Genomic DNA, 17,774 nt, shown 5'->3' with positions numbered 1-17,774 from the left:
ATTTCACAATCTAATAAAATCTGCAAATTGTTGAAAAAATACGGGATGGAATTATGTAAACCTGCCAAGACTCCTATGACACAAGAATTCCAGCAGGATAGTTTGCAGAGTCCACAGTTCAGTAAAGAACTGTATCAATCATTAATAGGCAGTTTGTCGTATTTGAGCAACTGGACACGGCCTGATATAGCTTTTAGTGTTAATCAACTAGCACAATATAGTTCAGAGCCTACTGATAGGCATTGGCAAGCTGCAAAACGTATTCTTAGATATCTTAAAAGAACGTTACATTTTGCTATGTATTTAGAACCAAATGCCAATATGGTGTTAAAGGCATATGCTGATGCCAGTTTTGCCAGAAAATCTACATCTGGAATAGCAATCATGTTGGATAACTGCCTGATTGGATGGAGATCAATTCGCCAGAAACACATCAGTTTGTCTACCATGGAAGCGGAGTTTTCTTGTCTATCACTTACATGTACTGAACTGATTTATTATAAACAGTAGATGGAAGATATTGGATTCAAAATGGACTATCCTATTACGGTTTATGAAGATAACCAGGCAGCCATTACAATGGCAACAAATCTTGCTGTAAAGACAAGGACTAAATACACTGATATACGTTATCTGAATGTTCGGCAATGTGTTAAGGATAACATGATTACATTGGAATATTGCGCATCAGAGGACAATATTGCCGATAACTTTACCAAAGCGCAATGTGCCATTAAACACACCAATTGTTGTGAAAGATTTGGATTAAGAATCTGAAATGTAACTGATACCACTGTACAATGTATGTTTTGGATGTGTATTGGTTACTGGCCTCATCCAGTAACCTACCAGTTATACTGGCCAATGTTAGTTCATCTCTAGACAATACTTCTAATGATGAAACAAAAGAGTCATAACTGTCATCCAACGATGAAAGAATAATATAAACTTGCTGCAGTTCAGTAAACACAAGGTCTTTCTCATGTAGCTCCTGGAAAAGCCCTGTCATGGAGTCCAGGTGAGCCATCATGTCTCCTCCTTTCTGAAGATGTAAGCGAAATAATTTCCGTGTCAGGTAGATATGGACACCCACAGAGTCACGAACGTAGAGCTTCTTTAGCTTTGTCCAACACCTCGCAGCAGACTCTTCGCCCCGGAAATGGACAAGTTGCTGGTCTCCCAGTGTCAGGCCAATGATGCATAAAGCACGCTCGTTGTCCCTGTGAAGCTTCGCTATCTTTTTGGCATCTTCTTTGTCAGCAGCATTCAATGCAGTTATGTCCGGTGGATTATTAACCATGTCCCACAGTCCTTCTTTTTGCAAAAGTAGACGGCATTTTGTGGACCAGGTAACATAGTTTGTACCATCCAACCGGGTTATGGTAGAATAACTTGTACCTTGCTCAAAAGCCATCATCTTGACTACTACACCCACTGCCTGCACTTCTCATTTCCGCAAAAACAAATTAAAGAGCCCTGGAACATTCTGGGCCCATAACCAATGTTAGGGTGTGTGTAAAAAGTATTTGTTGCTTGTGCAACGAGCAGAGTAGAAACACACAGGGAAGGAGATAAACGTGCAGCTCGTGTGAGAAAAATACTTTATATACAAGATAATAAGCAGTCTCGGTGTAAGTAAAACAGTCCAAGGTCATAAACAGTAATATCAGTCCAGTAAGTATCTTCCCTTACCAAAGCAAACAGACTTTAGTAACTCTCGGTATACAGTACCACATAACAATCCAGTCTAACACCAATCAGCAGAAAGACGCAGGAAGCAACAGGAACAGGATCAATCAGGAACAGAGGACGCTTCTCTGTGCTGCTTATTTATGCACTGTAGCCTAATTACAGGGTTCAGCAAACCCTGATTACGTGGCTCAGTTGTTTTTTAAAGAAACAGATATATTGCCTGACCAACAACTTAGGAGTAAGCTACAAGCTGAACCTAACAAGTTATTTCAATTAAATTTACAATTTCTATATTTCCTTTTTGCCATATTTATTCCTCATCTATTTTTGTAAAAAACCAATATTACCCTTCATCCTCATCTCTAATCTTAATCAAATTCAATTTTTCCCTTCTATTCTATATTATACCCCTTCCCATTGTCATCTATTTTTATATCCATCCTCACATTGGTTAATTATGTAATATTAGTTGTTTAATATAAATTCAAAATTTTAATATAAATCAATTAGTTATATAACTACCTTTTTTGTATATTAATCAATATGAACATGAATATTCCAATTATTTCCATGCAATCCAATTTCTTACAAATCAATTAATTATATTTACCAATAATAATAAACCAAATAATTTCCCCCATATATTCCTCCAAACCACAACTTAACCATTTCTGCTTTCAACACAATATACAATTAATAGTATCTCAATTATTACAATTCCCTAGTTAAATAGAGCTTTTTTTCTTTTGTGTTTTAAAATCTTGACTCTCCTCTTTTTCCCTAAATTTCCCATTGTTTGCACCTACCTTTTTTGGTGAGGAAAAAGAAAAGAAATCTGCCTGCCTAATTTTCCAACTTGCAGCAACAGCAAATCCAACAGCCTGCTTTACTTTCAGTTTTGTTTTTCAGCATAGCTAGGGGAAAAAAATCTGCTCGAGCAAGCAGCAGAGCCCTGAGCAAATCAGCTGAGAGCAAATCAGCTGAGAGTCGGGAGCCGATCTAATCAAGGGCTAATTAGCCTATGCTGAAGCTCCGCGGGCCAATAAAATTACAAAAAAACACCGAACCATTTGTTAAATTGCTGGCTCCCCCGTGTTACGATTGAAAATACCTAACCATATTGTCTGCTTGTATATATCTGTACATATTTCAAATGCTTGACATCGTTATGTCTTTCCCCATTGGTCCCTCCTTACCTTTTAGCTCCGCCTCCTCTATATATAAGTCAATGTTCCTGTCAGATCTTATTATTGCTGTCCAAATGTAATCCTGTGAAGGATAAGAAACCAATAAATACCTTTATAATACAGAAGCCTCAAGTCTCTTAATTGGGCCTAACCAGAAAAAACAAATAAGTAACAAATTGGTAGCAAGAGGATGGTTTGGTAGGCCCAACCAACCCAGAAATGCAAGAATCACAAAAAGAAAAAAGAAGACCTGTCACTAGATATCTAATGAAAAGAATTGCAGCCCAGCTGACACCTGAAAAAAATACACCAAACAAAGAAATGAAGAAATATACACAATTCCAAGAAAAAGAATTCCTGACAAACTACAAACAATCAATAGATGAAACAGAAGTCGCTCCCTCAGCCTCAAACAGGGAAGGTGACATAAAAAGAAAAATACTAGAATTAATAGAAATTATTCCAGGTGACTCAAGTCTGATCGCGAAACTCCACAGCCTAATAAACAATCACGGAGCAGCGTCAGATAAAGAGATCGAACATAATAAAAAAGCCACGGTAAGAATGTCAACCCCTAACTATAAAACTAACAAAGAAACTGACAATAGTTTCCTGCCTTTTTCATGGCGGCCATCTTGCCCATCTAATACTTCTAAAATGGCCGACCAATCAACAAGGGACTTCCGAACTTTAAACTACCAGGCGGGAAACAGAACTTACGAACAAACTGACTACCCAAATCCTGAAATAAATAAAATAACAACTATCAAAAATCAAAAAGAATTTCACTACCCAGAAGAAGAACCAGCCAGCCTAGAAAAAGCACGATGGCAACCTTACAGTGAAGAACACTACCCGACGCTCACGAGAAAAGACCAAAACCCAAAATTTAAAATACCATACTTACCTGTCGCAGAGCACGAACACCAGACCTCCGATGACGTTTTCGACGACCGCTGCAGTTCCAGAGACTTTCCGACAAGATGGACTGCATCCAGAGCCGATGTCAGCCGAAAGATCCCTTCTGAGTCCAGAGCCGAAGACCAGCAGGCCGATTGGGGCCTCGTCCAGAGAGCCACAGACACAGAGTCTTCACTCGTCGACTGCCGGGAGAGAATGAGATCTGAGCATGCTCAGAACGAACCTGCAAGAAAAAAGGATGAGGACATAAATACAAATCTACACAGAACCACAGCAAACATAGAGACAAATCAATACAGACATGCTCCCAGTATACCTCTGCCTTATTGTGAGTATGCTAAGGTTTTTAACCATGGACAGCAACAGAATGTAAGTAACTACCCACACCACTCTGGGACACTACCAACTGACTTTATAAAATTAAGATTAAATGGAGATAATTTGAAGGAATGGAGCCAGCAGCTCCAAGTCATATATTCGAGAGAAAACATTTTGTCCTTCATTACTGATCCCCCAAACAAACCTTGGACTTATGAAATTGACTGCCTCCACCATAAGGCTTATTATATACTCATTGCATCTATATCCCCAAGTATTTTTCCTAGTCTTGAACATAACCTAACTGTGTCAGAAATGTACCAAAAATTATTTAATTTATTTTATAGCGATAGTGTAGCATCTACCACCAGAATTTCAAGGGAATTCTACTCTGCCAGGTTAAGACATGATATCCCCATGAGCAAACATATTATAAACCTGAATGCAAACAGAACAGAACTCATCCAAAGGGGGGAGAATATATCTGATAGCACTATGAAAAGCATTATAATCAATTCATTAGACGCCAGCTGGGATAATTATATAACTTTACTCGACAGCTTAAGCTTAGAACATCTTACATTAGAAAAACTCACTAATAAACTTATAACAGAAGACAAATTTAGAAGGGAACGATCTACATATCAAAGGGAAGGCAAACACCAAAAGAGAGACTGCCCTAAGAACACAGGATATAGGGATAATTACTATCAAAGAGATAGATCTGATAGAAGAATTCATTTCTCAGATAGGACCTCCTCTGACTACAGACATAAACGTAGGGAATCTCCCTATTCAAAAGACAAAAGAAGATATAGAGAAAACTCTAGGGAAAACATACATGGGTCACTATACGGAATAAAAGACAATAACGCATCAACACCAAAATCAACCAAGACTTGGCTCATTGACTCTGGAGCCACAAACCACATAACCCACAATAGAAAAATTCTCAACAACTTCATAAAAAAGGAATACCCCATAAAGGTAGCTAATCAAAATAATGTTCTGGTAAAAGGAATAGGTAACACTCATATCAAAGGTATAGGGAAAATAGAGGGGGTGTTATATATACCCGAAATTCCACATAATATATTGGCAACTCTAAAACTAAACATTGAAAATGGAGTAGAGACTACTTTCAAACATGGAAAGGTATTCATGACAAAAGACAATAGGAACATAGAAAAAATATTCACTAAAGAGGGACTAACGTATCTAATGCCACAAGATAACAATTTAACAATTTAGCACTCCCATTTAGAAAACGAAGCCAAAACTGATAACCATAAAGAGAATGAAACTATGTCAAGTAATGAAACCATTATATCAAAAAATTTACACAATGGTAAACCAATACACGACAGCTGCACACATTTACTTCATAGAAAGCTAGGACATGCCAGTTTCCCTGTTATACAGAAAATGTTGGGATGTTGTGAAGATATCAAAATAAAGAATTGTAAAAACTATCTGGAATGTTCCGTATGCAAATCATCCAAGCTCAAAAACAAACCTAAGCCCAAAAAAGCCACTCGCACCACACAATCGATTTTTCAGTTAGTTCATATGGATGTTGTAGGCCCAATGAAGCCATCAATCAAATATAGAAAAAGGTACTTTCTAACTATAGTCGATGATTACAGCAGGTTTGGGTTCGTATATACCCTTAACCATAAAAGTGAAGTTTTCAAAAAATTCAAGGAATTCTTTAAAATGGTAGAAACCCAACATAATATTAAAATCAAACAAATAATGACCGACAGAGGGTCAGAATTTTTATCTAACAAATTTTCCAATTGGCTAAAGTTACAGGGAATATTACACTTTAAATCTTGTCCCTTCTCACCCTTTCAAAATGGAGTCTCAGAGAGAAAGAATGGTTTGCTACAAACCATGGTTAGATGTGTGCTAGACGATGCTGGTTTAAACCAATCCTTCTGGGCTGAAGCCCTTACTTATTCTAATTATACTCTAAACCGCTTATGGTCAAGTGCAATCAACAAAACTCCATATGAACTCATGTATGGCAAAAAACCAAAAATTGGGCATCTACACATATTTGGCGTAACTGCTGATGTATATGTACCTAGACAATTGAGACACAAAGGAGAGAAAGTATCCAAAAGACTAATATTCATGGGGTACGAATCAGGAACCAAGGGATATCGCTTCATTGATAAAAATAACCATTTCATTCTGCCGTGTTCCATGAACATGCAAATTGGACCAAAATACACCTCAACGAGCTATATCCAGAATCAGAAAACACTACACACACACACAGAAAACATTATTCACCAGATACCAAACCCAATATTGTAACAACAAACAAACCCAAATATCCAAAAATAATTAATGATGAATGGAAGAAAGGACATCTTATATTGAAAGTAGAACCACTAACTGAAAGGGAAGCTAAGTATATGCATAGCAATGAACAACCTCCTGATAGACCCATTAGATCAAATAGGGGTACAATTCCAAAAAGATTTGATGACTACATACTATCTCTCCATGCAAAAAATCTGATGCCCAATACATATGATGATATACTTAAATTACCTCTAAAAGAGAAAACAAAGTGGGAGGAAGCCATGAAAAAGGAAATGGATAGTTTGAAGGAACTGAACGTATACACACCAGCAGATCCCCCCTCAGATAAGTCTCCCATTGGTACTAAATGGATATTTAAAATAAAAGAACTAGAAAATAACAAATTCCTGTATAAAGCTAGGTTAGTAGCTCAAGGATTTGCCCAAAGATTCCCTGACGATTACGAAGACACATATTCACCAACTGTTAGAGCAGAAAGCATAAAGACTGCTTTAGTAATAGCTTCCATTCAGAATTTGGACGTGTATCAGTTTGATGTGCAAACCGCATACTTACATGCCAATCTAGATAAGGAAATATATGTAAAAGCACCCCCAGGAAAAGATACCAAAAAAGGAGAAACATGGTTGCTAAATAAGAGCCTATATGGATTAAAACAATCCAGTAAAAGTTGGTACGAATGTCTGTCTAATACTCTTAAAAATATGGGTTTTATAGCCACGTCATCAGATCTATGTTTTTTCACTAAAAGAAATGATAAACCTGTTGAATTTGTCTTAATATACGTTGATGACATATTGTACTTTGGACAAGATAAAATCAAATGTGACGAATTTGCTGAAAAATTGGGTGAACACTTCAACTTAAAAATATTGGGTAAGGTAAATAAATATTTAGGAGTCCAAATTGATAAAACGGACAAAGGATTCAAATTATCCCAAAAAGAAAAAATTATTGAACTCGTTCAAAAGTGTAACATGATTAATTCAAAGAATTGCGAGACCCCCATGTCTACTGACTTCACCAGAAACATGCACAACGAATTCGAACCTTTTAAAGAAAACACTTTATATAGATCTATTATTGGATCATTATTGTATATATCTAATTGGACTAGACCAGACATCACTCTTGCGGTTAATTTATTATCAAGACATGTAAGCAGTCCAAATTTATACCACTGGGAAGGAATCAAAAGAATTCTAAGATATCTGAAGTTTAGTGCTGATTTCTGTTTATATTTAGAACCATTTATTTCAGAAAAACCCATTTTATCCTGTTACGCAGATGCAGATTGGGCTGGGGATCCAAAAAGTCGTAAGAGTACCTCCGGTTATGTCTTCCTCTTAAACGGTTGCGCGGTACATTGGTATACTGGCAAACAAAATTTAATTGCCACATCAACTGCTGAAGCCGAGTATATCTGCCTATCTAAGGCAGCAAATAACCTGACCTGGATTGATGATTTGTTGTCCAATATATGGGCTGAACCCATTCACCCCATTCATATCCATGAAGACAACAGAGCAGCAATTGATATTTCAACCTCCGAGGCAATAGGCCAAAGATCTCGACATATCGACATCAAATATAAACATGTGAGACAATTATCAAGTATGGGTTTTATTAAGGCTATATACTGCGATACAAGCGAACAAATTGCCAACATTCTCACTAAGCCTTTGGCTACTAAACAACATACTTATCTGACTTCCAAATTCAATGTACATATTTAAAACCCTCATGCCCTCGTCACCTCCCGTCTGGACTATTGTAACACTCTCTACATGGGGCTCCCCTTGAGGAGCACTCGGAGGCTCCAACTGGCGCAGAGTGCGGCCGCGCGGGTGGTGATGGGAGCAACGTGGCGCTCCCATGTGACACCTCTCCTGCGCGAGCTGCACTGGCTCCCGGTGGTCTTCCGAGTGCGCTTCAAGGTTTTGGTTATCACCTTTAGAGCGCTCCATGGCTTAGGACCTGGCTATTTGCGAGACCGCCTGCTACCACCAATAGCCTCCCACCGACCAGTACGCTCCCATAGAGAGGGGCTCCTCCGGGTGCCGTCGGCCAAACAATGTCGACTGGCGGCCCCCAGGGGGAGAGCCTTCTCTGTGGGGGCACCTACAATCTGGAACGAGCTCCCCCCCGAGATACGGAGGATTCCGGATCTGCGTACCTTCCGTCGCATGCTTAAGACGTTCCTATTCCAACAAGCTGGCCTGACCTAAACTTTCTCCTCTTTTAAATGGGTATTTTAAATTCGGTTTTAAATTATTTGGGGTTTTAATATGGTCAGCCAAATTTATTTAATCTGTTTTATCTCTTTTTTAAATTTTGTATTTTATATGTTTTACTTTATGGCTGTTCACCGCCCTGAGTCCTTCGGGAGTAGGGCGGTATACAAATTTAATAAAATGAAATGAAATGAAATGAAATAAAACTATGTATTATAAGTTAGGTATTTTAGAGGGGGATTTGTTACGATTGAAAATACCTAACCATATTGTCTGCTTGTATATATCTGTACATATTTCAAATGCTTGACATCGTTATGTCTTTCCCCATTGGTCCCTCCTTACCTTTTAGCTCCGCCTCCTCTATATATAAGTCAATGTTCCTGTCAGATCTTATTATTGCTGTCCAAATGTAATCCTGTGAAGGATAAGAAACCAATAAATACCTTTATAATACAGAAGCCTCAAGTCTCTTAATTGGGCCTAACCAGAAAAAACAAATAAGTAACACCCCGCCCCTTGCCCACCACTATTTATTGGCAATAAATAGTGGTGCGGAGGGGCGGGGCAAGCCAGCAATTTAACAAACGGTTCGGCTGCACCACTGGCTATAGAGCAGCCCTTTGAAGCCCCGCGGCAAGAATTTAAACAGTTTTTTTTTCCTCTAGCCATCAGCTGGGACTCAGGAAGCAGCAATAGATTGGGAGTGGGCGGGGTAAGCGAACGGCCGGCGATCCAACAGAGCAGAGAGTGAGGGTGAGTGAAGGCGTGGGGGGGGGGCAAGAGAGGGCTTTGGCGACCCCTGTGAAATGGCCGTTCGACCCCCAAAGGGGTCGCGACCCCCAGGTTGAGAACCGCTGTTCTAGAGGAAACCCGGTTACAAAAGTGTCTCTTTTTTGTTTCAGTTGTTACAGGACAGAACATAAAGGTAACCCAATTTCCGGAAACCGTATCGGTGAAAGCTGGGGAGGAGTTCACTCTATGGTGTGCATCCACTGGAGGAAATATGCCTGAAAGCGTGCGGTGGTACAAAGGGCTGGACAGAAACCAGACCCCCATTTACAGTGATAAACAAGGATCTTCCAACAGGGGGGTCAGGGTCAGCCCAGGATCCTTCCTGGACTTCAGGATCAAGATCCAAAACGTCCGTCCTGAAGATGCCGGGACCTACTATTGTGTGCTGTTCAGGGCAGGGAACCCAGAGAGAGAGCTGGCTTCGGGGAAAGGCACTCTGGTCTCCGTGATCGGTAGGTGGCCCTCTACATTTGATTTCTGGGGATGGAGGGAGATGTTCCCAGTCAACCATGAGACACGTGGGAGTAAATCCAATGTTCAAAGGGTCAGTGTATTTCATGACTGGCAGAGACATGGTAACAAGGTCAGCTAATGAATGAGGCTTAGTAACAAGGTCAGCCAATGGAAGCTGAAACAGCAAGGAGCCTGGGTGTGGCTTAGCTCTGGCTCTGAACTCTGAATTGGAACGGAAACTGTTCTCTGCTGTCCTGGCCTGTGTTTGTACCTACTTACAATCTCTCCTCTTTACCATGTTGGAAAACCTGCTTTTGGTATTGTATATATGACTTATGTGTTATTATGTATATGAAGAGAAGTTAATGAATCCTGCTGAATCAGTTACCTGTGTGTGCTTCCTGGATGTGATTGCTGCTGCAAACTCTGACACAAAGTTGAGCCTTTCCAACCACAAACCATTTTGGGGCCTCCTGTATTGTCTCTGAAGAACGTCAACTGATGTCTCTCTCTATTTTCTCCCTCAGCCATGCCATCCCAGCCCGTGGTTCTTGGCCCCACAAGAAGAATCACGGCGGGGTCTCGGGCCTCCTTCAACTGCTCCACAGGGGGATTCTCCCCCCAAGAGATCACGGTCAGCTGGTTGAAAGATGGGGAAAAAATACCGTGTGGCCAGTCCAGCATCGTGAATTCTGATGAAAAGCAGAGCATCTCATACCGAGCGGAGTGCACGGTGGAAATCCTGCTGGAGCGAGGAGACGTGGAGTCTCAGCTGACCTGCCAGATCCAACACAGATCGTTGAAGGGTCCTCTCCAGCAGACCTTCGCACTTGGGGATGTCCTAAGAGGTAGGTGAACCTTGGGTTGCAGAGAGGGACGAGGCAAAGGAGTCTAGACCTGGTAAAAGGCACCTCCATGGCAGTGGGAATGGCACCAGAAAGACCCAGTTTCTTGTCCCGTGGAAGTCCACTGAGACCAACCCCACTTTCTCAACCCATCCTACCTCACAGGGCTGTGGTTATATGGGGAGCAGGTCTTTAGAAAGACCTTCCACCTCTGGCTCTTTCCACAGGGACTTGGGTCAAGTTGAGTGGGCAAGATATCTTTTAAACCTGATTAGTCCAGAATTGTTTCACTTTGCTTTAGTGGTGTGCTCTGTTTTTGTTTTTTTTTCCTTTGTATTTTTGCTCAGTGACTTTGCCCGCTGCCCAGAGTCCAATTATTTGAGTTGGGTGGCCAAATACAGGCAGTCCTCAACTTACAACCATTCATTCAGTGACTGTCCAAAGTTACAACGGAACTTTGGACAGTGAAAAAAAGTGAATTGCGACCATTTTCCCTACTTATGATCCTGGCAGCATCCCCAAGGTCACCAAAATCCAGACATTTGGCAACTGGCATGTATTTAGGACAGTTGCTGCATCCCAAGGTCATGTGATCCCCCTTTTGTAACCTGCAAAGTCAAGGGAGAAGCCAGATTCACTTAACAACCGTGTTACTAGTTTAACAAATGCGGTGTATTGCTTAACGAATGCGGCAAGAACATTTGTAAAATGGGGCAAAACTCATTTAACAATGTCTTGCTTAGCCAGGGAAACTTTGAACTCAATTGTATACACATACAACAAAATTCACTTAACACCCAAAGACCGGGTCCAACACACATAACAATCCCCAAACACATTCCCACCCACCACAATTCCTCACCCCTAAACCACCCAAACATCCACACAACAGACCAAGTAATGCTGTCCAACAGCTCACTGATGGTGGCCCTTTAGTTCATTGTTGAGTGCCATTATACCTCTGGGATAAAAACTATTCAGAAAACGTGTGGTCCGAGTTTTAATTGTTCTGTATCTTCTGCCAGAAGGCAACAGTCCACAAAGATGATAAGCAGGCTGGGAAGAGTCTCTGAGAATGTTATGCAACTTTCCCAAACAGCGAGATTCGAAGATGTCGTCCAGGGCTGGTAGCTGGAGCCCGATGATATTCTGGGCAGTTTTAATGATTCTCTGTAGAGCTTTTTTTTCCCGCTACAGAGCTGCTCCCATACGATACAAGAATACCGTATGTCAGGACACTCTCAATGATGCTGCAATAGGACAGTAGATGGTGAGATAGATTTATCTCCCTGAGCATTCTCAGGAAGTGCAGCCTCTTCTGTGCCTTCTTATTTATTTATTTATTTTATTGAATTTGTATACCGCCCTACTCCCGAAGGACTCAGGGCGGTGAACAGCCATAGAATAAAACATATAAATACAAAATTTAAAATAGAATAAAACGAATTAAATAATTTGGCTGAACAAATTTAAAACCCCAATAATTTAAAACCAAATTTAAAATTTCCATTTAAAAAGGGAAAAGACTTAGGTCATGCTTCTTCACAAGCATGTTAACATTCATAGTCCATGAGAGGTCCTCTGAGATATAAATGCCCAGCAATTTAAAACTACCAACTCTCTCCACCTCCTCACCATTTATGTACAATGGTAAATGTACATCTCTCTTCCTCCTGAAGTCAATTATAAGTTCTTCGGTTTTTTTGGTGTTAAGTGTGAGATTATTTTCTTTACATCACAATGTCAGCCCTTGTACTTCCTTTCTGTAAGCAGACTCGTTGTTCTTATTAATGAGCCCCACCACTGTTGTGTCATCTGCAAATTTAATAATTGCATTGGTGTTATACAATACGGTGCAGGCATGTGTGTATAAGGAATAAAGGGAAGGGCTTAGCACACAACTCTGGGGGGCTCCTGTGCTTACTATCAGAGTAGAGGAATGGTGAGATCCCATCCTTACTGACTGTGGCCTATCTGTCAGAAAATCCTTTAGATGTCATAGAAAGAAGGCGTGTAAGAAAAGTGGTACTCTTCCAGTAAAATATCTCTGAACCCTCTCTAATGTATTGATGTCTGAAATACAGTGAGGTTTCCAGGCAGGTGAGCAATAATCCAGGATAGGTCTGGCAAAGGTTTTGTATACTTGGGTTTCTTGCAAGTCAAGTTCTGAATTTTACACACCAGAGCTGTGTTCAGAGAACTTGTTTCCTCAACGTCACAATCGGAGAGAAGAATTAGTTGGACTTCTACCATCTTCTGCATGCAGGAACCAGGAGTCTGAAGATCTTCTGACTGACCTCTTTGGCTTTCTTTGCTCAGTTCCTCCCAAGGTCCGTCTTGAGATCAACCCACCTTCTCCCGTCCAGCTGAACTCCTCAGTGACGGTCACTTGCAATGCAGAAAGCTTTTATCCAGAGGACGCAAAAGTGGAGTTGTTTTCCAAGGATGCCCAGGCCAGAAAAGGAAAGCTTGGTGTGAAGACCTCGAATCCAGACGGGACTTTTTCCCTCAAGAGCAACTTAGAGATGATGGCCAACGAAGACAAGAACTCCTCCATGTTCCTTTGCCAGGTCCAGCATGATTCCCAGCCTCTGGTCAACGAAACCGCTAGGCTCTTGATCAGGATGCAACTTGAAGACAACAGAAGTGTGGGCAGTCATAGTGAAAGTAAGTTTGTGATCCTTTCCACACTAATTTTTTTTCTCTTTAGCATCAAATATGATCATATAAAATCCGCCAGACACTACACTCTCGCCTCTGACTTGGAAGGTTGACGGTTCAATCCTAGGCAGCGGCAGATACTTCTCTCCTAGGGCGCAAAGAAACAATATCTGCTGCGAACTCTGCACAGGTGTCAGGAAGGGCATCCAACCAGTAAATGCTCAGCTCCAATTAGTGGTCCTGACTCTACCCCAAATTAAGGGATTGCAAGGTTGTAGGAAGTGACTTTTTAGATGAATAGATAGATAGATAGATAGATAGATAGATAGATAGATAGATAGAAAGATAGATAGATAGATAATAGATAGATAGATAGATAGATAGATAGATAGATAGATAGATGACAGATGATAGATGATAGATAGATGATAGATAGATAGAGATAGAAGATGGTAGAGGGAATAGAATAGAATAGAATAGAATAGAATAGAATAGAATAGAATAGAATAGAATAGAATAGAATAGAATAGAATAGAATAGAATAGAATTTTTTATTGGCCAAGTGTGATTTGACACACAAGGAATTTGTCTTGGAGCAAATGCTCTCAGTTTACATAAAAGATGATACATCTTTTACATAAATAGATAATAAAAGTACATAAATAGATGATAGCAATGTAGGTAGTGTAGAAAGTTAGCACCCACCCCTCTGCTAGAAGAGTGAAATAGTTTGAGAAATATTAAAAAAGGCAGAATATTATATTTCCCTGGATGGAAAACTGAGAAACACATTTTTTTAGAGAGAGAAAGCAACCCCCACCTTTCTTAATAGCCCTGAGTGGATGTCAGCACTTAAGAGATAAAGAGCTTATTGAAAGAAGCAAGTATCTAGGTGGCTCTATATTCATAGGCAAAAATTCCCTGCCGAACAAAGGTGGGATTAACCCTCATTCAAGATCCAAACCAGGACAAACCCATAATAGGATTTGCCCCACACCCTTTCAGAACATAAGCTCCTTCAGTAGACCATCTCAGTTGCATCACCCCCAGCAAATTTCAACTAAACTTAGCTCAGGCACACATGACCCCTGTCTGACAACAGCCAATAGAATACATGTTCTTGCACAGGAACAGGAAGCTCAAGTGCAAAGCCCAAGAGAAGGTACCCCCCCGCCACTCTCAACTACATGTGGTCAGATACCCAGAATCCATGTGGTTCTGCTTCATCATTAAACCATCTCTATAACAAGCCTCCAGCCTCCATTTTGTCTCCAGTGCCTTTCTCCCGGCTTGGAACTGGAACTGGATATTTCTTCCAACAGTAGGTAGATGGGTGATAGATAGATAGATAGATAGATAGAGAGAGAGAGAGAGAGAGAGAGAGAGAGAGAGAGAGAGAGAGAGAGAGAGAGAAGAGAGAGAGAGAGATGGATGAATGGACGGATGGACGGATGGACGGATGGACGGATGGACGGATGGACGGATGGACGGATGATGGATGATAGATAGATAGATAGATAGATAGATAGATAGATAGATAGATATGACAGATAGATGATGGATGATGGATGATGGATGATGGATGATGGATGATGGATGATGGATGATAGATAGATAGATAGATAGATAGATAGATAGATAGATAGATAGATAGATAAATACAGGGATGAAATCTAAATTTTTTTGCTACCGGTTCTGTGGGTGGGGCTTAATTAGTGGGCGGGGCTTGGTGTAAGGTGACTGGGTGTGTGTGTGGCCAAGTCAATGTCACTTCTTTGCCCTTTTTTAACCTACAAAACACAACACAACACAACTGGCTCACCCACAATGTAAAAGCAGCTGTGCTAGACCCAAAATGGCCCCCGCAACAAGCAGGAACCTCACACAGCCACTAAAAGCCCAAAAAAACAACTTTCACACTTTACACACACAAAATTCCACATACAGCTTTGTGAGATTTTGTGTGTTTGTGTAGTTAGAGTGAAACACTACAGAAACACACTAAATCTCAGAAAGCTGCACAAATATTATTTTATTTTTATTTATTTTTATTTTTATATAAAAGCAGCTAAATTTAAAACTTCCTAAACTTTAAATGTCTAAGTCTAAAAAAAGAACAACTAAAAAAAACCCCAATTAACTATTTTTTTTAAAGCTCCCAAAGGGGGGAAAACCTTACCCAATAGAACAGGGGTCTCCAATCTTGGCAACTTTAAGACTTGTGGACTTCAACTCCCATAATTCCTCAGCCAGCTTTGCTGGGAGTTGAAGTCCATAAATCAAGGCAGGCAGTCAGAAAGAGCTGCTCACCGATGAGCTTGATTGCAGTCAGGGATATTCAGTTGATTGCTGATGCATGGATTGCGATCGACATGCGATCAGCAGCTAAGGTAAGCAAGCTGGAGGCTGGGAGAAGGGGAGGGGGAGAAAAAAAGAAACTTTTTTTCTTTTACATGGCTCTGGCGATCCCAGCTGAGTTGCCTGATTAGCAGGCAACTCAGCTGGGATGTCAGAGCTTGGCTGCTCAGAGCCATTTAAAAGGAAAAAAAGGCTCTGATGATCGCGGGGCTCAGCTGGGCATGGGGGGCGGGGGCAGGGATTTTTGCTACCGGTTCTCCGAACTGCCCGCCGCCATCGCTACTTACTCGCCCGAGCCGGTCCGAACCGGGAGTATTTCATCCCTGCTTGAAGCGCACCCGGAAGACCACTGGGAGCCAGTGCAGCTCGCGCAGGAGCGGTGTTATGTGGGAGCGCCATGCAGCTCCCGTAATTACCCATGTGGCCACATTCTGGACCAGTTGGAGCCTCCGGGTGCTCTTCAAGGGTAGCCCCATGTAGAGAGCCCCATCCCTGCACCCCCTGTGCATGCACCCTTCCCCTCTGCACATGTGCAGCAGAGACCTGAAGATCAGCTGGCCAGCGGGAGGCATGCACACATACACGGTGGAGCTGGGCTGGGGCGAGAACTGGCATGTCCCATACATGCCATAGGTTCATCATCACGGGAATAGGGTCTCCTGCTTGAGCAGGGGGTTGGACTAGAAGACCTCCAAGGTCCCTTCCAACTCTGTTATTCTGTTTTGTTAATCCACTGTCTTTTCTCCACAGGCTCACAGCAACAATCCCTCCTTGTTCTCTGCACCGCGCTTTTCCTGAGCAAAGCAGCCATCCTTCTTTTCGTGTCTTGCCTCTTCCTAGTAAAAGTGTGTGGACGCAAGAGGACAAAACCTCATTCTGGAACATTCCAGGAAGTGAAACCATCTGGACTTTCAAATTAGGGACTCCTGTTCCCCACAGATTTTCAGGATGAGAAAGGATCCGATTAGGGAATCAGTAATAATATTATTAAAATGCTTGTATCATGAGTGCTTCACTCTCCCAAAGGTATAAAGTTATACGGAGATTAAAAAGAAAAATAACGGGCAATATAGTTTATTGTTATGTAGAAATGTATAGTGCACAGGGGGGAGAATAGAAGGGTGGTAAAGTATGTTATAATACAATGTGGACGGATTTCACCTTGGGGAAGTCATTGGAGGAGGGGAGGGTTGGGGGGGTTAGGGAGGGATGGGGGGTGGAAATGGGGAAAAATTGGTATTTGTAAAACTTTTTCAATAAAAAAAAAAAGAAAAGAAAAATAACCTTACTTTTCTGCCATGTCTGGGACTTTAATCGAATCTTCCTTAAAATGTAAATGCTGATTCTTTATTAGAAGGAAGGAAGGAAGGAAGGAAAGAAAGAAAGAAAGAAAGAAAGAAAGAAAGAAAGAAAGAAAGAAAGAAAGAAAGAAAGAAAGAAAGAAAGAAAGAAAGAAAACTGAAGAAATTGTTCTTTTGGACATGCATTGAAATGAAAACTTGTTAGAGTTTGCAGCAATCCATCCAGCACACAAGTAAATAATTCAGCAAGATTCATTTATAGAAGATACTTGTTTATATACAACAATATAAAACTCCGGAGGCAGCAAAGAACAACTAGATGGCATTGGCCCCCGCTCTGCCTCCGATACAGAGCCCTCGTCCGAGTTTTCCCCAACCCCCAGGACTGACCCAAGTTCCTCCCCAAACTCCTCACTGTCCATCTCTGCTGCCAGCTCTGTTGGCCACTGGCAGCCACAACCCTCACCTCACAAGATATCCTAAGGAAATCATCCAGATTTAAGGAAAGATCACATGCTCCCAAAATGGCAGTAAAAAAATCAGACAGAGTGCCAAGCTTGCATCCTGCCTCTTGGAAGTACCCTCCAAAAGTACCCCCCAAGCAGTGTAAAAAGTCAAGCCCCTAGCAAAAAAAAAACCAACCTCCAGAGAATCTGGGCATACTGCCAAGAA

General features: G+C 41.1%; 1 protein-coding gene across 1 annotated transcript in view; it reads left to right on the top strand.

The window, feature by feature from the left end:
- LOC117660374 (signal-regulatory protein beta-1-like) overlaps window positions 1–16,721 on the top strand; it is a 32,936-nt gene extending 16,215 nt beyond the window's left edge. The window contains exons 2-5 of the mRNA XM_060685121.2: window positions 9,595–9,936; window positions 10,465–10,785; window positions 13,102–13,449; window positions 16,552–16,721. Of these exons, the coding sequence (XP_060541104.2) occupies window positions 9,595–9,936; window positions 10,465–10,785; window positions 13,102–13,449; window positions 16,552–16,721 (1,181 nt within the window). The remainder of the gene's footprint in view (window positions 1–9,594; window positions 9,937–10,464; window positions 10,786–13,101; window positions 13,450–16,551) is intronic.
- The last annotated feature ends 1,053 nt before the right edge of the window (window positions 16,722–17,774 follow it).

This window comes from Pantherophis guttatus, chromosome 3, assembly GCF_059756535.1.
Source record: "Pantherophis guttatus breed Tessera chromosome 3, ASM5975653v1, whole genome shotgun sequence".
NCBI classification, from domain to species: Eukaryota; Metazoa; Chordata; class Lepidosauria; order Squamata; family Colubridae; genus Pantherophis; species Pantherophis guttatus.
The sequence above is the reverse complement of the archived record's forward strand: the minus strand, read 5'-3'. Positions and strand labels throughout refer to the sequence as shown.